Raw genomic sequence first — 27,729 nt, 5'->3', positions numbered from 1 at the left:
ATCTCCCTTAAAATTCTGTGTTTTGAATCACAAAGTTACCTGAGAAACTAAGCTGAGATTCACAGCCACAAAACTATTTCATCTGGAAATCTGTGCTATGGTGACATCTGGATATCAGGCCAAAAAGAACAGTTAAGTTATAAATGCTCCCTTAAAACAGGAACGCAGCACATAGGTTAAAATCTGAGTAGAAGGCACAGGCATTTTCAGGTAAGCAGGCTTTTGGAAGTTGCAGGTTCTGTATTTTGTTTAAGGGGATTCAAGTCTAGAACATTTCTTGGTGGGAGCCATCATCACCGTGTGGCTATGTGCTGCATGGCCCCTGTTAGGAGCCATTGCAAGAGAAGGAAGCAGAGTGACTTTCCCTCTCTGGCCTTTGAAACATTCAACCAGGGACAGAAATATGCTTTCTGATATCTGACCACAGGTCCCTACCTCCTCTTCTAGCTGAGTGCTTATCATTCCACAAGAGATGTAGGGCATGTTACTGATCTCTCCCATATTTGATTAGTGACGAGAATGCTCGCACGACACTACCTGGGAGGAAGGGAAGTTGTTTATGAGCACTCAGTTTTGAACACAGGCATAATGACTTGAAATATCAACTGCACAACTAAGAAATAAAGGTAAAAATGCAATTCAGGTCTCTATTTGGGAACACGAATTCTGTACCTAGAGTAAGATAAGACACCACATTTTGTTGGTGCAAGTTTCTTCTAAGTTACTGTTGCTGACCATTGTAAATCAGAAAATTTTCTATGCAGCATTTTGATTGGTTTTGAATCTGGGAGAATAACACCAAAATCTTACAGATGACCTGTACTGAAGGTCATGGCAGGGGGTATAATACAGACATGTAATAATGTAAACTGTCATAAATGTTTTTGTTTCCTGCAATATGCTGATGCATCTTTATGGAAATAAAAGGTTATATTTAACTTTGTTGTGCATAGCAGAGCTCAGAAGACATGTACTTTCAGAACAAGTGGAATAGTTTCCAAAGTGAGGTATAACTTTTTCTAGAAAAAAAGTCTGAAAATGTCTGTTTTGTTTGACACTATTTTCTTCCCGTCTTAACATTTCCACACAAATTATTTTCTGCATATGGCAAAGAAAGTGTTGTTCTTTTTACTTCTAATTTCAACATTATTTATTTCTCACTATTTAAAATATGGGAAATTCAAAATATGTCTCCTAGGCAGATATTAGAGAATGATACTTTTTCACAAATTTTATTTGGTCAATAAAAGATTATTTTCATTAACATAAGATTATGAAGGTAATAACAGGGAGAATTTAATTTCAGAAGTTATTTTGAAAACCTGTTTTCCAGAGACTCATTACCTACAAAAGTGTTGTGTATGCTCCAGTTGCAAGCTGTGAGGTGCTAAAATATTCTGCATTTTAGGATGTATGACACAGAATTCTTCTGATGTTTGTACCCTTTAAAAGAAATTGTTTCAATTCTTTTCGAATTGCTTCCTGCAGAGAAGAACCTCATAATTAGAAACAGAGTAGGATAGGACTGCAGTGCAAGTCCTTTCATGTGTTGGTTACCTGATAGATTTGTTTTCAGATTAGATGAACTATAGCTATTGATAATACTTCTCTTTTTAAACCAGATCTGCAGAACTACTTAGAGTTTCTTTTAATTTCATCTGATGAACACCAGAATACTAAGCATGAGGCAGGTAATTATAATATTCAGACTGAGTCAGGTTTACTGACTGGAATGGCTATTCAAAACACTACAAAAATTTCATTATAATTGCTTATCTTCTGTTTAGGTTGAGTTCCTTTCAAATATAACGATTTCTTTTTTTTTTCCTTCACTTTTTTTTTAACCTATGCATACTTTATCAACAGAATGCCTCTTCCATGTTCTTCTTAGCCTCCTTTTGCTGTCTTTTTAAAAAATCCCAACAAATAATATCCCCCAATCCAAATAATACCTGAAAATATCCTAGAAGACTGGAAAAACATTCAAGGTAAGATAGTATGTGTAGTACACAGTTTGTATTTGTTTCATAACAGGCAGAGAAAATTGGAGAAAATTGGTCTTAACTACTTAAAAGTCTTCCCATCTTGCAAAATTTAGGCTTTTCTTTTTTTCCATCTGCAATCTCATATTATACAGTGCTTTTCTAGAGCCTGTCTGTTTTGTTCCACCCACTTGTAGGCATATCTACCTTGCCATTGGTGTTTCATAGGATGAAACATATTATTTGTAAAATGGTAATGGTATATCACAGCACACATCTGTCTTAAACACTGATTTTTCCTAAAAATTATATGCTAGGTGCAACAGTGCTTTGTGACTAAGGGTTAGATCAAGTTTCTACTACACTAATCCTTTTGAATACTCTATTTGCATTGACAAATTAATCACCGCAGTTTTAAAGCAAAAGCTTTGTTAGTAATACCAGAATATTTTTTTTCATCACACTATGTTTCTGGGTTACTGAACTTTTATACATGTAACCCCTAGGTAAAGCAAAGCTGGTATGGCTCCATAAGTAGCTTCAGTTTCATTTTTTGGTGCTATCTCTTTACAAATTCATACTTGTTGATTTCATAAGATTACTTTTTTATATATTTTTGTTTGATAACCTTCTTGGTTGAGTCTTTCTGGGTAAATAACACAGCAAGAGATTTCAAAATAATAATATTCTCTATAGCCTTATTTTACTAAAACACTAGGTAACAAGCTAGCAATTTTTTTACTGTTCTCAATAGTGAAAACAAGATCTTATGAGCTAGACAGAATACGAAAATGTGAAATATGTATTTTGCCAGTTCTCTTTAATATCCTTTCCTCCTACATTATGTAGTCAAGCAATCTTCAGTAGATGCCTATGTGAATATACTCTATAGTCTCCTTGAAGTCTCATTCTGTCACCTATAAATTTAGAGTCAGGGGCACAGATTCCCCACTGAGCCATAGAAAATTCTCTCAGTTAAACAAGTTTAGTTACTCTTGAGAATCGAGCAATCTTTCATTTTCCTCAAAGGAGTTCCACTTAACCTAAAACTCTTCAGTCAGAAAAACACACACATTGCTGCTCAGCAGCTTTGCTAAGCAGCTTTACACTTTTGAGCTGAAAAATACATTATGCAGTAATTATATGACAAGCTACAAACACATCTTTAAATTGCATTTTCTATCATGGTGTTTTATTATCTCTGTCCTTGTAAACTTAATAGATGAGATGCAGTGAAATATAGCAAAAATTTTGGTACCATCTTTAATGTACCTGTTATCTTTTTGGAGAAAAATTATCTATGCTTTGGATATGCTGCTGATGTCAGTGCCTTAGAAAAGGGTTGAAAATTGCATAAATCTTCATATGCTTTATAATAGTTAAGACGCAAAACAAATAATCTCGAGAGACCTTATCTCGTCTTTCTGTTCACTGAAATTTTCAGTTGCTATCCTAGGAACAGGTCTGGATCATACTTTTCATTAATTTCAGTTGTTGGCATGCCAACAGCTTTAGTTATTTATTTTGAGTTCTCATTGGTGACAGAAATATTTGATTCAAAGTATATCAGAGCAGTATGAAGTTACTCTCTGAATTAACAAAATATTTATGCTTTTTTAGACATTTAAATGAAGCTGGGTTGACCGAACTTGTAAATCCTGTGTACTAGTGATGTAATGCATCTTGTGAAAGCTGTGCCTTAGGTGTGTATTAATTTTCCCTGAAAGGCAAATTAGGTAAAACTGAACCACAGAGAAATTCTCATAGATGTTTATAATTCCTTTGGCAAATTTGTGTAGCTGAATTCTTTAAAACAATTTTAAATTCACTAAGAGGGTTTTCAAAATACAGATTGTTGTAGAAATCTGTATAAATTTTGGGTTTTTAGAACAAGAGATGCCTGCAGCTAGACAAATTTTCATGGACTGAAGCATAATAAATGAATCTAACAGAAGAGAAATTAAATGATACTTTGTTTAGCAAGGAAAATTTATTCCAAATTTGCTCTTTCTTCCTTTTCCATCAGTTCTACCTGTTAAAACTTAAAATCTAAGATATGTCTGTAAATCTTAATTCAGATTAAGGTCTCCCTATGAATAAAATTATTGTAAATTGACCAGAATTGTTCTCTTATAGCATGATGACATTAATAAATATCCTAACAATAACATCCTAACAAAATTGCTATTTTGTTATTCCAGAAAAAGATGTAATAATATTCAAATTGTTTCAATGAGAGGGAAGATATTTCTCTACTGAGTTTCCAACAGATGTGGTATAAAACACACTAGGTCCATAGGATCACTTAGTGGCAGACAAAAATGTCCTAATCTCTTGAGATTAAATTATATGGACCTATTCAATGACTTTTAATCTTGTGGGTTTAGAAGATGCTATCAGTCAAAAAAGCAAAGAAACTTGCTTTTTTGATATTTCCTTAAATATGGTGTCCAGCATTTTATATAGAAGAAAATCAGATAGATAAAGCTATTCCATTATATTACTTTGGTGCAGATTTACACATTTACTTATGGACTTAATTTTAAAGACAAAAACAAGTTGGACAAATGTTTTATATCTAGTGACAATTATTTAGATGGTACTTGCACTCTGCTTATGTTATCTGAAGAGATATAGGGGTATGTGTGCTTGAGTCAACAAATGCAGAGAGGGAAAAAGGCATTCATATTAAGTACCTAAGTTGGTCAGAGATGAGATAACAGATTTTGTCCAGGATTGATTGACATGAGAAATATAAGTGTAGAAAATGCACATAAAATTCAACCTATTAAGTCTGATTCCTTAAAGGAAAATGAAGAAGACCTGTCTTTCACAGACATTTCTTGAAGCATGAAAATTGTTTAAAGGGCATCCTAATTTATCCAGATCACAAGGCTATCTGTGATGGCAGGAAAAGATTTTTTTCTTGAAATAGATGCCTTATTCTCTGTCTCCCAGTAGCTCTTCAGAGCTTTGTCTATTTATATTCATTATAGTTGCTGTAAGAACAGTGCTGGTTTTCATTATTTCATTGGCATGAGAAGTCCTGATTCAGTTTTGCTGTCAATTTTGACCTCTTTCTGTACCTCCTCTACTTTCAGTGACTAAAAGCATCAGTAAATAGAAACAGAGAAAACTCAAAAAAGTACTTTTGCAGCAGAACAAAATAATTATAACAACACTCAAGATGTATGCAATTGCAGTTCACATGTCTGGCAGGGTAGAACATGCACTGAGCATTTATTCAGTTGGTTTTTGCACTATTACACATATAGCAAGTTTTTACATACCTGGCTGGAAAGAAATTTTAGAGTATACAAAAATAGTCTTGCAAAACAGAAGTCTCAAAATACCTTCACAGAAAGAGCAGAATAAAATCAATGTTAATTTTAATGCTGAAAAGTATTTTTTGTTGAAGTATTTTGAGAATACATTAGTTTTTCCATTTCATTTCTATCTGTATCACTTGAAAGTGAACAGATAATTTTCAAATTTACCTAGTTAGGCACTCATCTCTGATTTAAAGTATAATATATATATATATATATATATATAGAGAGAGAGAGAGAGAGAGAGAGAGAGAGAGGGAGAGAGAAGAGAGCAAATGCTTTACCACTCCATTTAAGTTAATTATCTTGAAGTGTAAGTTTAATAAAGTAATCACTGGTGGACCACTGTGGACTGAGGGTTTATCTGCTGTGCTTAGTCTAGACCTAATTTAATGGATCACTATCAGAAATGCTTTGTTTACAAAAAAGCATGAAATATGCTCGTCAGCCCTCTCTGTTGCTCATTCCTGTACAAGGTCCATGAAATACCAAAGTGTGATGTGCAGTTACTTCATTCAGCTGTGGTAGGAGCATGTCATACTCTTTGAATAATTCTGGAATAAATCTCTCATGTGACAATAAATGTGGCTCAGGTGATATTTTGGTACGCATTTCTTTGCCTGAAGTTGCAGCTTCATAGTAGACACAAGTAGAAAAAAATTGTACCAGCCAATATAGAATCTATTACATGAATAAATTAGCTATACTTCAATACACAATGCTTTGCATTCACAAGAACCACAAGACTAACTGACATCTCTATTTTCATCTCAGAGAGAAGCCAGAGAGGTTTTTTTCTGTCAGGAAACCATATTCAGAACAGCCTAAAAGGAAAATGCCTGTACAAAGTACGCTAAGTATGGCCTAGCTATCGTGTGTTGTGGGGCAATAGTGGGAAATGACCATTTAATAAAAGTGAAATTAAAATTTTCTCTGAAATAACAATTGCCAAAATACCACATCAATTTATTGGCTTTAACAATAGTTGCCCTGCAAGTCAAATGAAATCTACAGATTTCTTTTTTTTTTCATCTTCCATTTCTCTATGTTCTATCCATCTCCTATATTTGACCCTTTAACCACTGGTGCTTAGTGTCTTCTTTGGCTTTTCAAAATACTCCAGCAGCTGATAACTGATTATGACAACTCCAATTAATATTGGGTAGATTAGTAGACTGTGGATTTAAACTGGGAATAATCAAGAGGATTATTTTTTTATTTACCTCACCTCCAGTCAATACATTTAAACACTATTTTTTTTTTTTTTTGGTTGTATATGTACTCTTAAAAAGAAGATAATTTAATCTCATTGCTAATGTGTTTTGCTTGGCTAAGTTTTATGCAATAATAACAGACATAATTAAGGCTTTTTTCCTGCCTATTGTCAAGAACTTAGTCATGCACTGCCAGTGAAGTAAGCCTAACATTGTCATTTTTACTGAAGTCTGAGTGAAAGCATTAATTAATAATTTTAAAAATTTCTTGATATTCAAATGAATGGAACAAGCTGGAAAATATCTCATTTATTCTGGAAAAAGTAGATGTTAAGTCTCAAGCAGTAGCCCAAAGTATACATACAGCACGTTTTAAGAAATTTGGAGATGTCACAAGCAGAAGAAAAATGGAATATTTCCTGAGATTTACAATTTTATGGGTGTGGTAAATGCTTTGGCAACCACGTTAAACAAAAATATACTGACTAATTTTAGTATTGTGCTGGACAATGTAAGAGGAGATTAATTGTGATATTAAACATTCTTAAAGCAATAATATAATTTATTTACTGAAAAAGTACTTCTACTGCAGTTACTTCTGACAAAAATTGTTCCATTTTTACTTTGGGGCTGGGAAATATTTCACAAAATTCAGAGGAATATCTCAGAAAATCTTTTGCAGGGTATTCTCAACTAAATGACTTAGGAAATTTGAAGATGCTGTTACCTAGTCAACTAAACAGTATCTTCATCACAGGGATAAGAGAGAGCTCCTGACTGGTGTGCTTACATACCCCTGTTCTAGTTCAGTCTTGCCTTTAACATTCATCAATCCACAGTTCTCTTTGTCAAGCAAAAGCTATACTTCTTTACCACCTATAAATGTTGAATAATTATGGTCAAATAGCCATGATAAACACTGCAGCGTCTGTTAGACTTTACCTCTCACAAGAAGGATTGACACTACTGTTTTCAACAAGCTTAAACTTTGCAAGAAACATTTGATTGTTTTTCCTCTGTTTTGTTTCATTCAAACTGCTTCTATACTTTATATTGTTAAGGAAAAAAGAATCATTATACTGTTTCATTCCATACTGAGATAAGCACTGATACTCTAAACTCTTTTCATAGAACATCCCTGTGATTCATGTGTAGGATTACAGTCTTTCGGCTATGTGTGCTCAAGAGGAATTAGTGCTGTGCTTAGTACTTAATTACTAATGGACTGTAACCCAGATGAATCTGTCATAAATATGGAAAAATTCTGAGCTGATGTTTGCAATTAATTCATTGTAATCTGCAGACACAGCTGAAAAATCAATAAAAAATTAATGGAAAAAATCCCTTTGAGCAGGACATAAATCACACTGAGAGCACTGAAAGATTCATTATCTTTCTGTATTTTTCTCTTCATTTTTTTTGAGGTGCAAAGACTTCCACATACTTACTATAAAAATGACATCAACAGCAAAAAACATTACTCCCCAAACTCCCTCTTCCCTGCAAAATCTCAATAAGAAAGCATCAGTACTTACAACAGAAGTAAAAATTTAGGGGAATTAATTTAGTGATATTAAAAACACCTGCAGGACAATTCAATCATCAGTCACAGCCAGCACAGCTTCATGAGGGCAAAGTCCTGCTTGTAAAACTTAATTTCCTTTTACAAAAATATTACTCGCCTAGTTGATCAAGGGAGGCCAGTTAGTGTAATCTTTTTGGATTTCAGCAAAGCTTTTCATTCTGTCTCTCACAGTGGACAAAAATTCCTCCTGGACAAAAGTTCCAACATACAGCTGGGTAAACACATCATGGGATGGATGAGCAGCTGGCTCAAGGGTCAGCATCAAAGGGCTACAGTGAATGGAATGACATCAGAGTGGTGACCTGTCACTAGTGGGGTTCCACAGGGCTCCATCCTCAGCTCTAAGCTCCTCAATATCATCATAAAGGACTTGGACACAGGACTGGAAGGGACTGAGCAAGTTTGCAGATGATGCAAAACTGGGAGGAGCTGTTGGCTCCCTCAAAGGCAAGGTGGCCCTGCAGAGAGACCTCAACAAATCAGAGGGCTGAGCAATCACCAACAATAGGAAGTTCAGAAAGGGAAAGTGCCAGATTCTGCACCTGGGGTGGTGCAACTTTATGGACAGACTGGGGAATGAGATGCCAGAAAACAGTGCCATGGAGAGGGACCTGGAGGTGCTGGTCAATGAAAAGTTGAATATATGTCCTGGCAACCAGGAGAGCCAAGCATGTCCTGGGTGCATCAGGCACAGCATCACTAGCCTGGCAAGGTCTGCTCTGCACTGGGGCTGCCTCACCTTGAATATTGTGTGCAGTCTTGGGCACCACAGTAAGAGAAAGATATAGAGCTACCAGACACCATCCAAAAGAGGGCTATGAAGATGGTGAAGAGTCTAGAGTTCTAGATGGTGAAGACACCATGCAACGAGCCACTGAGGTCACTTGTTCTGTTCCGCCTGGAGAAGACTGAGGGGAGACCTCAAAGCAGTCTGCAACTTCCTCATGAGGGGAAGTGAAGGTGCAGGCACTGACAAGATCAGTGACAAGACCAGAGGGAGTGACCTGAAGCTGTTTCACGGGACGTTTAGTTGGATATTAGAAAAAGTTCTTCACCCAAAGGGTGTTTGAGCACCAGAATAGGCTCACCAGGGAAGTAGTCATGATCCTAAATCTGTCAGAGTTCAAGAAATGTTTATACAATGTTCTCAGTGCATAGTGTGGCTCTTGAGGTTGTCCTGTGCAGGGTCAGGAGTTGGACTTCAATGATCCCTGTGGATTCCTTCCAACTCAGAATATTCTATTATCCTACTATTCTATAATTCTATGAAAGAGGAGGCTTATGCCACTGACATGGAGTAAAAGACAAAACTCTGTAACTACTTAATCAGTAAATAATTTTCTTTCCCAGTGGCAAGTGGAAGTATTATCATTTGTGGCTGTGTTTTATGCTTTTATATTTCTGTTATTCTTCATAATTAATGCAAAGGAGCAATATATTTTATAAAATTTAACCCATTTCTTCGGAAGTATACTTACACAGATAAGAAAAATGTGAATTAATACAATAATGTTTTTTATTTGTTTTTAACATTCATTTCAGTCTTTTGTTATGTAGAATTTCTGTAAAAGACATGAAAATGCATTCTTTGTACTTTTCAATTCACTGCATTGAATTAAATTTAGTTCTAATCCAGATCTTCTAATACCATTAAGTAAAATTACAAATTTATATGTGCATTTGTGAGAGAAACATGTATGACATGAACAAATAAGTGTATTTTTTTTCCCTATTGTTTGGGATAAGGTTCCCGTCATGTGACACAAAAGGTTAAACGGATCCTTCGCATGACTTCTATGCTTCTTCTTAAAATACAGCTTTCTCTCGACAGCTGCTAAAAAGACAAGTAGTCACAAGTTATTTGTTTATGCTTCATGCTGATCTCAACATTATTTAGGTAATCATTTGCATGTAGAGCATAGATAACTTTGTTCTTTCCCCCACTCGAAAATAACATAATATAAATTAACAGAGCTTCAGCTCATTTTAAACTTACAAGTTTAACCTTTGAGAGTCTATGACTTGTAACAAAATATACTTTGCATGAGTCACAGAGAAAACCTCTGGAAACCCGAGTAATTCCCTTCTTTATGAAAGCAGTACTACTATTTAATATAGGTTACTATTCAGTATTTTATTCTGTGTATGCAGGTATAAAATATCCAGCAATGTTTGGCTGCACAAAGTGGAACAGTATGAAGCATTTCATTTTCACAAATGCAATGGTACTTCCAACATAATCAGTTCAAGTTTCTATTTCATGCATCAGAATAATTATCTAATGAGTAGCTCACTGAAAAGTATGAAAGAAAGAAATCAGTATTTTCCCTTAAAACCAATTCTTTAATATAGAAGCCTTCAAACAGAAGCCTCAAACTTTAGTTTGAGTTCTTGTCAACAAGCACAAATGGTTCAGTTTTTCTGTTTGTTTATTGATTTTATTCCTGCCATTTTTTGTGACAATTAACTGGCCGTGTGCTTAATGGGGGTTTATCTTTTTAATCAGTCTCCATTTGAATCTAAACCTTAGCCATATATAATGCACTTTTATATTGCTTCAACAAATATCAGTCTTAAAAAAGAGATTGAAACTCCATGTCAATGACTTTTTCTATGTATTCAACTTTCATTATCAGTTCTGTATATCTTTGAAGATATTTGTGAGATATCCATGAGACCAAATGACACCAGACATCTTTTGGGCCCATGTCTTTTAGTTTCTAAGTGAAAGCAATGCTGCATTCATTAACATCCCTTAGAAAATATTATTTTGAATATCTCCAAAAATAAGTTATCTGTTGAACGAGGTAGGCATAAATACAAGGAAAATTAGGGGAAGTCATGGTGTTTTTGTCTTCTGTGGGAAGTGCACTTGTTTTCCTACCTGGTGTCTATTCCTGATGTGAAAATACATTATTAAATCCTTATCAACAGGAAATAAAATAAAAGAGAGGAACAGCTGAGGTGAGCTAATAATGGCTGCTAGTTACCTGATTCCCTTAGAGCTCCTGCAGTTCCATCACTCTGGCAGGGATATCAAGGAAGTTATGGTGACTTTTGAGCTTCGATTTAAATTTTCTTAAGTCATCTGTAGGAGAGCTGACATTCTAATTGCTCCATAAATTGTTCCAGCTCAGAGTTTGTTAAGCACTGACACATTTTACTGAAAAAAATAAAGGCATGTAATTTGACACAGTGACAGATTAATACCTTAGCATTAGATTGGCAGAACAATTAGACGGCTTAAATGTTTCCTACATCTTAATGTCCGTGCTACTTCAGGAAGCCACAGTAAGTCCTGCTTTTCTGAAGGATATGTTGCCATTTTGGTGATAGAAGTAAATCAGGCTATCAAAGGATTTAACAGGATTACAAGAAGTCTTGCAGCAAATACATTTAAATCTAGAAAATTAAAATCTGGGGAATTTAGGTTCAGCACGGTGCATTTAGGATGGTACTCACCACTGGTATCCCATAAGCCGGTAGTTCTCGTTATATATATGCAAGTGGTTCTGTGAAAGAAAATTAAATAATACAGTCTGAACTACAGGATAAATACAATTTAAAAAAGAGAAAACTGTGTTTCTACTGGCCTTTCCTATTTTATAATGTAATCAAAGTAGTATTTGTCTAGAATTAAGCCAGTTGAATTTGATTCCACTTAACTGTAATGTTGTAACAATTTATGTTATTGTCCTCCACTGACAACCATCAGATCAATATGATTTTGACCCATAAGAGTACAAGTGTGTGTTTTCTCAGTGTAAAAAACCCCAAACTCATATAACTGTTTTTAACATAAACAGTCTTTAAGTTAGTTGTGAAATACTGGTGATTCCTTGAAGAACATGGATGCAATATTATTGAACTGGTATAATCACTAGGCAAGAATTTATGCAAGAATTTTTTTTTTATCAAGTTGATCCATAATTCAGGAAACAATTAAAGGATATTATACTTTAACATGATGGAGGTAACTATGATAGAAATAACTACGACTATGTGGAAACTCAGCCAGAAATATTATTTCTTAGATAATACATCTTTATTAATTGGGTGATATTTCTTTTCTTACATGTCTGAGTCATTTTAAGTAGCTATACAGACTGGTGTAGTATGTTTAATAAGCATAAAAAAAATCAAAACTTCATATGTTCATTATCTTATTTGACTGCTCCTCCCTAAAACACGGACAGGTAATATTCAAGGGAAGCAAAACAAAAATATCATATAAGATGCAAAAAATTGTGCAAATTTGTTTTTTACACCAGTTTCAGGTTTAATGGATTTCAGAGGTGTGATACAGGCAGAAGCAATATTCATTCTTTAACTTTGTGAAAAAAACTAATTGTAAAATAGGATGGATGTGTTTTTTCTCAGGAAACAAGATTTTATAAATGCTAAATTATTATGTTGGAACTTGAGAGTAGGTGGGGTGCTTTTATCATTACGTACTTTATGTTTCTGTATTCCTTTGATTAACACCTCAATTAAGTGGTCCAACTGTTTCTGGGTTTTGCTCGTAGTTTTATTAACATAAAATTTTAAGGAGGATTCTAAAATTGATTTTTGTTTGAACTGAGGCCCACTGTCTGAGATTGATTTATTACTGAACAAGTCAAGAGTCTCAACCCAGAAGCAGTTAGGAACTGGATTGAGGCCAAAGTAAGAGAGAGTTGGCAATCACATCAACAGAACTGTAGAGATGAAGGGAAACTTTAGAGGTCATTTAGTGCATCCTTTCTCTCCCAAGGTATGATTAGCTACATTTATGTCATCCTGGGAAAAAATTTTTCTAGACATTTGTAAAACTCATCCCAGATTCTGTAAACTTCCATTACTGCTTCATTCATCCTCAAAGATTTTTCTAATTTCTAACATGATTTGTCATTATTGCAATCAAGACATTACTTCTGGTCTTTTTCACAATGGGCATGCAAAATAGATTGTTTACACTTTTGGGGGTTTTTTCTTGCCTTTGAGGTACATTAACAGTGCTCTTTTCTACCACATCTGCTTTCTCTTCTCACTAATTCATTTTCTTTCGTCTAGCATGAACTTTTTTCAAATATAAAACATATAACTGTTTCTATTTTCCTATGACACTGCTTTCTTGGTCTGTTTTATTTTTTATTAGTTTTAATTGTAATGGACCATGTTTCCTCTAATATGTCATTCTGGTCTGTCTTGAAACTGCTAGGTACTAGGACTTTGGACTCATCACAGCAGTGAGTCTTTCTGGCTTTAGGGCTTGCTTAAGAGGAACTATTATTTTCAACCATTTTCAAGTAAAGTATTGAAAATTGTCACTTTCATTCTGTATTCTTCATTCTGTATTTCTATATTTCTTTCTTTTGCATTGAAAAATAAATGAGATTTTTAGAATTCATTATTTTATATCATTGTTCTACCTTGCCTCACAATATTAATCATTCCATCAATATATATAAAGCCTTTCTGTACTCTCAAGTATTTCCTTAAGCACTGAAATGAATTTTAGAATTAGGCATAATATACATGAAATTATTCTAGTCCAAAAGCAATTAATATATTCATTACTTCAGTGCAGTTGGCATATCTCAAGCAGTGGATTTGTGTTTGACTTTATTCAGTAAGACTGTTTTAGAGATGGCATGCACTATCTCTGCAGTACATGATAATGCCTCATTCAGAATGACAGCAGTCCAAGCCTTGGGGCACTAAATGCTTCTTGAGATATGTTCAACTGCTGTTTAACTGTATTTAGCCTAAGGTACAGAGAAAGAAATTGCTGATGCTTTCTAACATGTTTAAGTATTTTTATAGTGTCTTGGCATGTCAGAATATGCCACAGCACAAACTGGGGCGCAGTTCCTGAATTACAGCAATTAAGAGGCAAGAATTTCAACACCAGTACTGTTGTAGCTGTATATCCTTGTAGACTAGCTTTCTTTTTCCCCCTTAAACAGTGATTTTCTACAATATCTACTCTCCCGGCTGTTTTCTGCATTATTGTTCCCTGATCATGTCGTCAATACTTGTTAGGCTTTAAGAGATCTATTCAGTCCCTGATCACACAGCTCATAAAAGAGTCATGGCTTTTAATATAAAAGCCATATAAACTACTCCACTTTAATTATATAATGGTGTTTCACTTGCATTTTGGATGGTCTTCTGAATGTAACATATTTGTGTACAGAATGCAGAAAAAATGGGGCTCATCCAAACCACAATCTCTTTCTTTTCTGTATAACTGTTCCTATTCTTTTTTCTTTTCTCACAGTAGCTGGAACTACTCCACATGCAGTTTTTATAGGTCCTCAATAAATGGAACCATGCAGGGATATTATGGACCTGTCAATGTGGAAAGCAAAATCTGCATGTAGTCATTGATTTGTCATAGATACTATTTAGAACTCCTCTGCCAATGACTCCTCAGATCCTGTGGACCAAGCTGCATGGTTTACAGAAGTAGTGTTGCACTGCTGTATGGCTACATGGCTATTGTGGTGTTGCACTCCTCCAAGAAAAAGATCTACAGCTAGGAATACTTTCTGCAGATGTTCAATTATTGTGTCTAGATATAGTGTCACTATTGATTTGGAAGATTTTCCATCTCCAGGGACAAGTGGAACAAAACTTTTCCCAGCTTAAGTAGGTCTTAAGTCTGTTGCTACCATCAGTTTTGCATGTGGTTTACAAAAATGAAAAAGTGAAAAGCTCTTTGCATTTTTCTCCAGTGTCTGTGCTAGAATCATGTTATGACTAGATGTGGGTCGATAAAATATGTTGTACAAGAATTGTTCTTAAAAATGTGTAGAGTGGAGCTAGAGTGAGCATTCTTGTCTATATTTCTGCAATGTGTGTTTAAAATAAAAGCACATAACTTGTAACATGAAGAGCCATAGAATGGATAGGGTTGGAAGGGACCTTAAAAATCATCTAGTTCCAATCTCCAGGTGTACTTGTTGACTACTGAGTTCATAATACTGTTTATATCCTTGATGAAATATATTAACCTCTTTTGATCAAGAATAGGAGGAGAGAAAATAGTGGAAAACTGCTTGGTTGGAATATTTGAGTTAGTTTCTTTTGCATTAAACTGGAGATAGAACATCATCTTTCCCCTGTCCAGCCTGCAGTGGTAGGTGCCTTCCCTTTTTGATAAATAACAAACCTACTAGCCCTAGGGAAACAGTCAGCTACAACCAGTAGAAACATTAGCATACATATAAATATTTCCAATCACTTATATTCTTTTGTACAAAGTTTTATGGAAAACATAAAGCATATTTCTGTCTCAGAAATTAGCTGCAAATGTTTAAGGACGTATTGGATGAATAGCTACTAAAGTTTAAAAAAACACCTAACTTTTATCAGATAAATTTTAAAAATTTGCGGTGGAAGCTTCTTTCAGATACAATGACAAAATAGAGGCCCTTTAAATTAATGTTTTCCAATTTTTTCCCAAGCTCAAGTCTGGCATGTGAAATCTGTTTTAAAAGTACTACATTTTGAATTCTCCATTTACATGTATGCCTAAATTTTTTTTCTAAATATCTGCATTTTAGTGAGTGGGTTTACAATGGTTGTGTCAAGTTCTTATCTAGAGATACCATAAGCAGATATGTTTGAAAATAACTAAGAGGATATCTTCTGATGACATCTTCTGATTGTATTTTTGTGCAGACAAAAGGCTGAATTTGACTAGTCTATACAAAGTCTTAGGACCTAATCCCAAATCTACAGATTTCAGTATAACAAGAAATATCACGTATCTTTCTCTAGTAATTAACATTGTGATAATTTTTTTGGTTAATAAAGGGCATTTTATGCACAAATTTAACTTGGTTTCCAGATATGTAACTGCAGTAGAAATCTGTTGTTCTGCTCCTTGATGATTTGCCAGTTCTGCTGACAAATTGTTTGCTGTGTAATATTCCATTAGACTTGTCAGTTCTCAGTGGGGTCACTACTGGAGTATTTGATTTTAAACAGAGAAGCACTTAAGAAAAGCATTTCACTTAGAGATAGAAATGTTTCAATGCAAATTATACCAGAGGACATAAGTAAATTTATTTTTATTTTCAAATTTAGAGATTGTTCAAAATTCCATGGGCTAGGCAATTTAAAATGTTGACTATAGAGTCTCTACTCTGCAAAAGAGGGTTGATCTGTTTCAGTGAATCAGCAAAAATGCAGTTACTGTGTAGCTAAAGTGGCATGGCAGTTTATCCAAATTAAAGGTTAAATCACTGTTATCAATTTCAGTGTATAGAAAACTCCCCATCTTCCCTAACCCACTAGTTTAGGTATGTCAATCTTTTAAAGATATGAGAGATTAAAATGCAACAGGTTTCAAACCATGTTAGATTAAATCTGTACTCAAATGTTGTACTGATTCAAGCTCTAAGAAAAGACGCAAGAAAGCAATGGAATAGAAGGCTGTACGTGTCAAATCTTAATCGAAGCTGTTTTAGAAAAAAATATATGGCACTGAGTTTGACAGCCTGAGGGAGATGAGGCTGCTGCTGCTGTTCCATACCCCCAAGTCCAAGCAAAGATGAAGATATATTCCCAGTAGGCACGTACACATAGAGAAAGCACATACACACACCAGATATATGCTGAGTTGTCCACACAGATCACAGACACTCAAAGCCTTCCCATGAACACAAACAGCACCAGGGGCCTCATTCTGTCCTCTTCTCTGGCTGGACAGGATGAAAGACCACTAGTGATAGTGGACACACCCCATCTATTCATGCATTCATAACAGAGAAACCACTCCCAGCAAAGAGTTAGAAAGGAATCTAATAAGAGGACAGGACAAATGGTGTTCATCAGACACAGAACATAGCCAGACAAATTTATTACCCAGCAAACTATTTACATGTGACTGGCCCTTTTATCCCTTTTTATCTCCATTTCCCCTCTGTCACCTAAACTCCTCACTTGCCTTCCTGATGGTTTCTCCCCCAAACATCAACTAAGTCCTTTGCTATCCCAAATTCCTTTTCTCCAAATCTTATAATTTGCTCTACATACCTAGACAGCAATCCCCAGCATTACATAGAAAGATGATTTTTCCTTCTGAATCCTTGTTTCAAATTCCTATCTGCCACTATACCCTCCTGTGCTCCTCTGGGCCTGGACAGATGGACCTTTGAGGGTCTGATTTGCCTTATGGTGGGCCTGGGTAGGTCTGTTGGGGTATTGTTTGGGCTAGTATTGTTCTTCCAGCGTCTCTCTGAGCTCTTCTATGGGTGTGAAGATGAAATTCATCATATAACCTAACAGGGCAACTCAGCAACACACTGACACGGAGGTTTTTCCTTCTTAAAACAGCATTATAAGGCCGGATTGCACATTAAGTCCTCATGCTTCCCTATAAAGGGTTCCAGTATTTGTCTAGAAGTGAACAGGAAAAGCACTACAATGCAAAATGGTGCATTTTCAAGTGCATGATTCAAAGACCACCAGCAAGGGGAGGATTTTTATGAACCCATGTATTGCCAATTCAAATTTTTTTTCAGCTAGAAAGATTCCATCAGATATAATGAGATGCTAATTATTTCAATCTCTAAAACCCCAAACTCAAAAGACAACAAAAGAAAATCTTTTCAAGAAACTTATATCCTTATGTTTTAAATAAAGTTCAAACAAACTGTCTTGATCTAATATTATGTCAGAGTAATAATTAAAATACTTGAAGAAACATAATGTTTAATGGCCAGGATATTTTTTTTTTTTAATAAAGTGTTGGTTGAAATAATTTATAGAGGTGTAAGGGAGTTTGCCCTGTTGTAAAAATATGAAAAATTCTGCTTAAAAATCAAAGAATATCAGGGCAGCTGAGCAGTTACTTATGCTTCTTATCATGAGAGAGAGTCAGAATAATGCTGATTTATCTGACAGAGGATTTTCCTGTAATCCTCCCCATATTCTGTGTATGTTTGCAGAACACAGTCATCTGAAAACTGATAGGCTGATAAGTTTTCATAGAACTGCATTCTTCATTGGGAGAAAAAAAAAAAAAAAGTGGGAATTGTGTCTAAGGGAAAAAGCCTTAAAAACAAATTGGGGAAAAAAGTTTAAAACGAAAAAAATCTCTCAGTTCCCTCCTCCCAGCCTTACATATCTTAGTTACAGGGTTACTCAGTTATCTAGACACCAGGGCTGTTTCCTCATTAAAGTCAGGGAAATTTCATTGAAATATGAAATTTTATATAGTATTCAGAATACATACAGTAATTCTATTAAATGTTGATACCTGTCAGTAGCAAATAGTAGCAAATACACACTCTTTACAATACTGCAATAAATTATTTATTAAATTAATGTTTAAATGCCTGGAAAAAAAATCGGGACAGGATGAAGATAAATCTGACTTTCAAGAGCTTTTGCAATTCTATCAGGATTAAATCCATGTTGAAATGAAATATGCTTTCTCTGCAAGTACCTGCTTTAAATATTTTAAATTAAAGTGGTTTATTCTTGAAGAGTGAAGGATATTTGGTTGTGGGGTTTTGGTTTTTGGTCTTTTTTTTGGGTTTTTTTTGGGTTTTTTTTGTTTTTTTTTTTTATCTTCAACTCTGGTCTTTTCTATCAATTTATAAAAAAAAAATCACAGCTGAAATTGTCATCATTTGAGAAGGTACTTTATTAGTCAAAATCAAAGAAAAATAGGCAAAACAAAAGTAACAGAATGAAGGCTAGGTTGAGCAGGCCTTGGAAGGAGTTTTTATAAGCTTGTATAATACATGTTATTACAGGCAAAAATTACTGTTCACAAGAACTTTGGTATTGTAGTGGGAAGATAGAAAGATGCCACAGCCCATAGGAAGTACCTGGTTATGTTTCCATGTTGAAGTTCCTTGTTCCCTTCTAAAATAATTGATTTTTTTATAAAACAAACCTAAATTTTTCATCAAATAAGTCGTATTAAATGAAAGTCATATCAAACACACTCGAAAAATTTATTTTCTGATTTATGTTCTTTGTCAACTTTGTTTGAATATAATGTTCTTCCTTTGTAAGCAGCTATAAGTACACTATAACTGAATAAAAGCAAGGTTTAAGAATCTTACCCATTCCTTAAAATAGTTGAGGTAGTTTTTAAATTCAGTTGTATGTAAGTATCAAAATACAAATATTAAATATACCTGCTTTTCAAACAGGTAGGAGTCAATCCTGCAGGCCTTGGAACTTTGCTGGTTTTCAGTGAAAGTTCTTACAAGTACAGAAAACTTAGACATAGTGAACAGGAACAGGACACCTTCCAACACATATAGTCACAAATAAAATGTTTCTCTTTAGACAGCACTCAGATTCATCCCATGACCTACCATGCACATATACACACAGAACAGTTTTATTTGTACTATTGATGAAGTTTATAACCCATAGCAGAGGTTTTGTATGCTTCTGCAATTACTGATTGTACAACTCACGTAACAAATTGTGGACTAACAGCTCAAATGTCCAATCCTCAGAAATACAAACAGAAGGTCACATTATATGAAAATTCAGTCCCTTTGTCAATAACGGATCTGCTCATTTGCAGGGCATTAAGTATGTTTGTAAGTATTTGCAGGGTGCAGGATCCTTCCACATAAATTCAGAGTATTCTTTACAAAAGAATTCAAGAAAAGGTATTTTTAATAATTTCTAGAAAATTGGCAGTATGGAATTAAGTGCTTCTTTGACTCTTTCAGACATCAAAATTAATTCAGTACATAATGCCAAATGCTTCTGGAATTGATTTACAGGCACAGGAAAAGGATTAATAGCCTTTTTTTCCCAATTATTAAGGTTGAGAATAACTGTACAGATCTGCCTGTTGCCTCTGGGCACATGCAATTGAAAAAATTATTACTGAGGAACTTACTGCCACATTCCTACCAAGTTCTTTAAAAATACCTTTTGTGAATGCAAGGATTCTGTTTCAGTGGAAGTTACTGTAATATTAATTTGTAAAGACAACTCTCTTTTATTTTCAGATTCACGGCCTCTACCAGATGTAGCCCTAACAGGGAAGTGCACCCGAGAATGTGATGAATATGGCCACTCAGACTCCTGCTGGATGCCAGTCCGCACTTCTCCGGAGAGAAAGCAGAAGAGCCAGCCAAAACTCTCCACTTTCATGCCTGTTGATGAACGGGGCAGTCAGGAAAAGCTGGCCAATGGAGAAGCCTCCCTCATGGGTGACCGCAACAGAAACCTCCTTAACAAAAAGTTGACCTCATCCTATGAGACCTTCAGCGCAGCTAGTTTCAGCAAAAATGAAGAAGGCAACCCAGAGGATATCCCCCTTACACAGACAGGGGAATACAAGCCATCTCCTGTCAACACTCTAACTAGAAGAGAAGTTTACCTGTAGGCTAAAAAGCAGCAACAAAGTTCTTTCATAATGTAAGAAAGAAATGGGGCAAAAGTCTTAAAATCACAACAATTTTAAGAAAAAAATGTGAAACAATAAAGAGGGGGCCACCAAAGAGACAAAAGATCTGCCTGCCACTTCTGCCTCCATAGCAGGCATGTAATTATGCTGTCTGCCTGACTATACTGTACAATGTAGAAAACATTGCTGTTACTTGCATGTCTAATTCCCCCTCGCTGATTTTTATTTTCCTAGATCTATGGTTGCAAATTCCTCCCATAGTAGCAAGCTTGATTAAAAAGAACACGACATACTGTTGTTTCCCCTCTGCAGAAGCATGAATTGAGCCACTCACTTTGTTTGTTTGTCATCTGGCTTGTTGAAGATAACAGGTCAGGGAAAATGTATTCAAAACATACCATCTGAATATTGCTGATCCCCATCAGGGACAATCCTTCAGAAACCATAAAGATATAGGATAAATATAAAGGAATAATCATTAATAGGCACTTTGTGAAGACCACAGCTTTAATATTCTCACCTCTCATCTGAGGCTGGAAGCAACAGAAATACATTCAGCCTGAGACTGCAGTCAAAAACATGGCATACTTTCCCGTGATTCATGGACTCTGGTTCTGTTTTATCCATTGAACAAACCTGTCTTGCTGTGTCTCTTTCTCTCTTTCTCTCTTGTTCTCTGTAATGATTATTTCAATGTAAACACAACTACTAACACTTATACCATAGGATAGCAATGATAAACTGTTGAAATCATTATTTTGGGCAAGACTAACATTTAGCTGGGAAGATTGTAATAACAAAAAGGCCAAAGATCACACAATGGATCAGGGGAACTGCTAAGTATTGGGGCTTGACTTAGAAAATAAATGTATTCACAAAAAACACATGTACTCATAACAAAGCTTCAGTTACATTCTATGCAGCAGCACAGTTCACAAGCCCAGATAACAAATTTTTTTCCAGTGTGGTTCAGTTGAATGCCCAAAGGAACTGATGCTTTTTTTGTAATGACATGATACATTGCAGCACATGCTGCATATGATATGCTGCATATGCTAGTTCCAGGGAATTTTTAAGATCAAAATTAAAAACTAATAGTAGAAGAGAAAGCCATGTTAGTGGGAATGCTTGATGGGAGGGAAAAAGGTGGACAATGGGATAATGCAGTAACAAGAGGACATTACAACTCAGATATAAAAGCTTCTTTTCAGATTGCAAGGCATGGTTGCTTAGTCTGGTCATCAGTGTTGCAGCTTATCAACTGCTTCAATTATGTCAAAAATGATGATAATGAAAGCTTTCTTGAAACCAAGTGCATTTAAAACCAAGAAAAGTGCAATACTAAATGATATCAAGACTCAGAACATTTAGCATTAGTACAAAATGGTCTGATAAACGGTGATATGATACCTAGGAGGTCAAGAGGAGTTAAAAGGAGTCCAAGCTATGATGTGCAAGAGCTGTAACAATTATCATGGTGAGTGCTTCTTGAAAGGAAGAGGAAATGAAACAGGGTTTTGTGCAATAAAAGCAACAAAACATGCAGAACATCAACCAATTGCTTTGTAGTTGATGCTGTATTAATAATCACAGACTGAGCTCAGACATTCAGACAAATGTGACAATCAAACGACACAGCAAGGACAGCTCAAGGACGGAGAAAGCATTCAGACCCCTGGCTGTTGAACTGGTGTGAAGGCATGGCTAGATGGCTCTCTAGTAACTGTAGTCATAATGTAGCTTTGGGTAGTTTCTTGCTTTGAAGAATTGCATAAAAATAACCTTAAACAGCCTAAGGTAGTGGTTGGAAAATCAAAAGAACTCATCACATTTATCTTTTGAATTCACTTCTCCATATTGTGGGTTGTGCCATTACTGGCCTTTTCATTCTCCTCTTTAAAGTTTACTTTCTTCAAGTAACATTAGTTTGTGTATAGCAGTTATGATGAATGGGCACATTTTAGAAAGAAAATATTAAAATCAAAGATTATTAACGATTGAACATTTTTATGTTTAATTATTTAAGTAATACGGGGAGATGCAAGCTAGTACTTTGTTATGAGACTGCGTATAGCAGTTACTGCTTTGTATAATCTGTAAGTACCTGTTTAAAAATGCTTCTAAAAATGCTTATGTAATGTAAACACATTTTTCTTGCACGTTTCAAAAGAATACACAATTGCATAACACAAATGTTCAACAGAACTTCCTTTAATAAGATTTTATTTAATATTACACACAAGAAAATAAATTAGGTAGCTGGGTTCCATATATTCTTAGACACTTTTTCTATAAGGCTAATAATACAGGTCATAATAGACCTTCAGATTAAATGGATCAGCAGTCACTTACCAATTTTTGCACCACATAAGACAGTCATGAAATAATTTTCTTGTGTGCATCTCCTTAGATCTAAAATGCGTGAAAGAATTTTTTTTAAATTCTATCTACTGTAAGTATTCACAGTAATTCTTGTGGAACTGGCCACTATTAATATGCTGATTACTCTTCTGACCTGGCATGACATACAAATATATTTTGTGTTTGTATTTTTCCTCTTTATTTGAAATAGGTTAAATCTGGTGCCACTCCATAAATAGAGTGCTTTTGTATAAAAAATAAACAAATAAAGCTATAAAAAATAATTAGGGTGAATGCAACATATGCAACTGTGCCTTTTATACCTATTATTATGGTAAAGTGGTAGTTGGGTTTGGACACTGAGGGGTAAGGGGCTATTCCCAACTTTTTTGAACCTGTATATTTACCTGTGTTTATTTTCTGAGAAATTATAAATAATATATTTAAAAACAAGCCTTTTGCCAAACTCAGTTAATGGACCAGTCTTAAGCATTATTAACACAAGGCTGTGGTTTAAGTAGGTCTTGAGGATTTTTTTAATTACTATTTGTGTGGGTTTGGGGTTGTTTTAATTTGTTTTTACTTCTGCTGCCTGGAAAAGTATGATCCGTCTATATGATAGTTATTTAGCAAGGTGTCACCAGTTCATGTTGCCCGGAAAACTGACAATTTTTTTAATAGCTTTTAGCCTTCATCACATTTTATTTGCACAGTATAGAAATCATCTTTTTCTTTCCTTCCATGGGAAACTCAAATGAGCTTTGCATGTATTTTACATTAGGGCACCTTTATAGATTGATGCGTTAATATATAACTTTATATGTATTAGAAAGTTCAATAGCTTTGGTCTAAAATCTAAGGCTTATTCCAGATCTCAGACCCACTATGTTTATTGAATATGGTTTCTGACTGGCCTGCTGCCTGAGTTTCAGGAGAAAAAGTTAAACATTATTTTTATGTGGGGGAAAAACTTAAATGGGATTGAAATGATTGGCTGAAAGGCTACCCTAGAAGTTGTCAAGCAGAAAAATCATGAATATGGATAAAGATCTTGCCAGAAATTCAGCCGTCACCAAATACTTGTAAGGAAGTTGAACAATGAAATATTTTTCTTTCTGTTTCATTGGTGATAAATACACAGAGTTTCCTTAAGAAAGAAGCAGATGAAAAAGCAATAGAAATGAAAGCCCATCTGTTAAGTTGTATTACTGACTGAAAGAGCGTAAGCACTAGGAAGAAGACAACATTCACCAGCTACCTGGGGTATGCTTTCAGACAACTTTTCCTAAATTTTAAAGCACTTGCATTCAGTGTGGTACGATCTGTTTGTAATAATAATCATTGACTATTGTTCTGCAACTTGGATGTTGATAGTGAAGCAGAGAACAATTTATCATTGTTTATTATGAGTCACTATGCACGCAACTATGCTAAACATGGCAAAATGTATTAAACGCTAGTCCACCTCTATTTATGAAATATTTACATAATTTAATTTGCTTTTGTACAGTTTTATGTAAATAAATTGCTTGTCATTTTTGTCTCTGCAAATTAAAATATAACATGTTCAACTGGTTGCCCTTTTGCCAGTTTACTTTCTTGGACAGTCTATTCCAATTTTACTAGATTAAATCACATGCTAGCTTCAATATTTAATGGTATTTTGAATAACAAAGATGACACTGCCTTAGTTATTGGCCACAGATTCGGCTGCAGAGGTAGCTGAGGTTTTACCTGTCTTCAGAGTGAAATTTGATATAGTCAAGGCTACTATCACCCAGGACAGCGCACAGCTATTTTCACAGCAGAGAGTACTTGTAACCTGAACAGTTGCTTCTGATTACTCTTTAAAAGGGCTTATTTTTAAAATGTGTTCAAAACCTTCATATTAGGTGGAATAACAAGCCTTTAGTAAAAGTCCATGTACTTCCATTACAGAATGGCAATTTTCTTATTAACAACAAGGCTGCTATTTTTTCCAAGTTTAGAACTATTAACACATCCTAAAATGTCAGTAGAGCATCTATACTGAGAAAAACAACAGAACAACACAATTAATGCAGAATTTCAGGGGAAAAAAAAGAAACAAGAGCCTCCAGTTCTCTCTGGCTGTGAATCAAATTATCCACCTCAGCATAATTGTAAATCAAGAATGAATCCTCCTCAAGAAGAAACATCTAAGAAGCAAGAGTTTATTCCTTAGCTGTCTGGATCACACATAGCTTTTTTTGTCTTTGTTTGTTTGCTTGTTTATTTTAAAAGAGCAGGTTCCAAAACAGCCATTAAATTGGGATTTGCATCTGTTATAACATGTGAAAAAAGTGTTTGTGGGGAGAGGGATTGAAGGTCAAAACTCCTTTCACCTCTCTGTGTTATGCAAAATACAGAATTACCACAGAGACCTTGGAAACCATGGAATACAATTTCCCAGTAAACATCACAGAAAAAGCCATTTATATCCTTTTACCTCAGTTACAAATTAGGCTTTGGTTTTTGTGAGTACAAACTGGCCAGAACTTTTTATAAAATAAACTTTACATTGCAAATTTCTTTCTCTGAATGTGCTTTGACTTAACATTTTCTAGTCTGCTCTAATGAATGTGTCAAAGAAGATTCTTCCACAAGCAGAGGTCTGAATCTGCAAGCTTATGGAGAAAGTTTAGTTCACCACCTGACCCTGTATCTCTCACACTGCACTTGAATAAGCGGGTGAAACTACCCCTCCACCTCTTTCAGCAGTAACAATATTTTAATGAGTTACTTCAATCAAGCTTTCAAGTTTATTTTATACTTGTTGTAGCATGCAAGGCATGACCTTATGTTTGTTTGTCTTTTATCTGCATTTTCTTGTTTACCCACTGCATCCAGGAAGGTGATTACAGGAAGATAAAATAAATTTCCTGAGACACTAAGAGTGGTAAGAGAGGATGATATAAACTAGCAAAAGCAAACAATTTATGCTCCCCTTTCACCCTGGCTTCAGTTCTCCCTCCTGCGTTGCAGTAAATTGTAAATCTTATGCAGAGACTGAAATTAATAAACGTGACCTGGGCAGAAATAATTTCTTGTCTTTATTGAGGCTCCTGAGGGGAGTGTATAGAAGATGCTTAATAGTTCATAAATATGCAAATTATCTAGCCTTTGCTGAAAAGGAAAGCAGTGCTAGCATTAGATGGGTGTGTTCCTTAGTGAAATCATAGGATTCTAGTCAGGCAGTTCATACAGCTCTTTCTTCTGAAGAAAGTACATCTGGTTTAAAGACTGATAGACACTCACCAAGAAACTGGGGCGTGGGTTAGGGGGGTAGGAAATGCAAAATACATATTCTGTGCTTGTGTGCAATAACGTCTGGGGAAAAAAAAAGGGGGCAAAGAACAGCAAATAAGTATAATGTATATAATGTAATTGGTACAGAATTTATAGAAATATATTCCTTTAGGACTTTCAAACTGATTTAAAGATTGAAAATAGGGAGATACTAATGTATAATTTTTAGCTATCTATGGTATGGTACTGTAATTTATAAGAAAGGATTCCTTTTAATTATAAGACATATGATTCTATTTAATGTGATGTCTCTAAAGATTTAAGCAAGGGTTAAAAATGTTTATATATTAGTATTCCTTTTTTTTTTTTTTTTAAGCTTACTAAAGCAAATTTCAGCAGGCTTCTACAGCATTCACTGAAGGAAAAGACAATTTTGGAATGACCAAATAGGCAAGATATAGTTTTTATATTTCTATTCTATTTTCAGGATAACAACCAACTTTTTCATGTTCATGTTATAATAACAAATGAAAAAAACCCAACACTTTTCAGCTGTGCTTTCAAGGATAATACTGAAGGCACAAAGAAGCCAAGGTAGTATAAAAGCATGTTTGTATCATGTTTACTTCTCCTTTGGAAAATTCACACTCAGCATAATGTAGTGTCATGAAGAGAGCAACTTAAATAACAATGAAACACTTGAGTTTTTCCCAATATTGTCAGCAATCACAGAAGAAAGACTAGAAAAAAGGGGGGGAAAAAAGCTGTATCTTTTTACTACCTACTTCTCAAGGATTTCCAGCATCCACGGAATTCCCCAAATAGTAATACTGGATTCTACCATTTCCAACAAAAGTGTACACTTTTACATCTTCCAAAGATACTTGCAGGTTTTATAACTTGTAGTAAGTCTAGTTCAGGAAAATCATCTTCCTACTTTTTCTTCTTACATAGTAGCTGTGTTACATGACTCCAGAAAATGAATCTGATTCTAACTGTAGCAAGGTTATGGTGTTAGTAGTATGTTTGAAGTTAGTTGAATATATATTTGATGAGTCAAGTAGAAGTGAAGAAATCAGAGTAAGTTATTAGTCTGAAAAGATCCACAAACTGCTGCACACGCTGTAATGGTTCATTATTTAGGCATGATTAAGAGAGAAGAGGTGAAAAAATTCACAAGCAAAAGTGGAAGAAGGAGTTACGGATGGACAACTTGGCTAAGCGTGTGTTTGTATGTGTGTGTAAGTACACCTCTTGCTTTTGAAGTAAATTTTAAGATTTCAGAAAATTCTTTGTCATTATCCAATTATTCCAATCCAGGATATTGGACAATAAAGACTTTCAGTAAGAGGTTCTGTATTTATTATAAGGTTTAACAAGACAGAACAAAATACATAAATTAGCATCTACCATTTAGTCTGGCAGTGTATGGTGACCACAGACTCAGACTACTGGATTATCATTGAACCTGCTTCAGATTCTCTCCAGTTTCCTATCTTACATAAACTGCTAGAACAAAAGTCAGAGCATTTTTGTTAATCTTCATCTCCTCTTGCTGACAGTACCTGGAATCAGCTTGGCACCTTTTCTCCACTTTGTGATGGACTAG

The 27,729-nt window shown here is 34.9% G+C and overlaps 1 protein-coding gene across 2 annotated transcripts in view; it reads left to right on the top strand.

Annotated features, from left to right (window-relative positions):
* PCDH7 (protocadherin 7) overlaps nt 1-22,146 on the top strand; it is a 262,992-nt gene extending 240,846 nt beyond the window's left edge. For both annotated transcript variants that reach the window (XM_041403064.1, XM_041403065.1), the window contains one exon: nt 20,092-22,146. In XM_041403064.1, coding sequence (XP_041258998.1) covers nt 20,092-20,471 — 380 coding nt within the window. In that variant the 3' untranslated portion in view covers nt 20,472-22,146. The remainder of the gene's footprint in view (nt 1-20,091) is intronic.
* Nucleotides 22,147-27,729: the final 5,583 nt, after the last annotated feature.

This window comes from Onychostruthus taczanowskii, unplaced genomic scaffold (genome assembly GCF_017590055.1).
Source record: "Onychostruthus taczanowskii isolate IOZ18803 unplaced genomic scaffold, ASM1759005v1 scaffold2, whole genome shotgun sequence".
Classification (NCBI taxonomy): domain Eukaryota; kingdom Metazoa; phylum Chordata; class Aves; order Passeriformes; family Passeridae; genus Onychostruthus; species Onychostruthus taczanowskii.
This window is presented reverse-complemented; position numbering and strand designations above follow the sequence as displayed.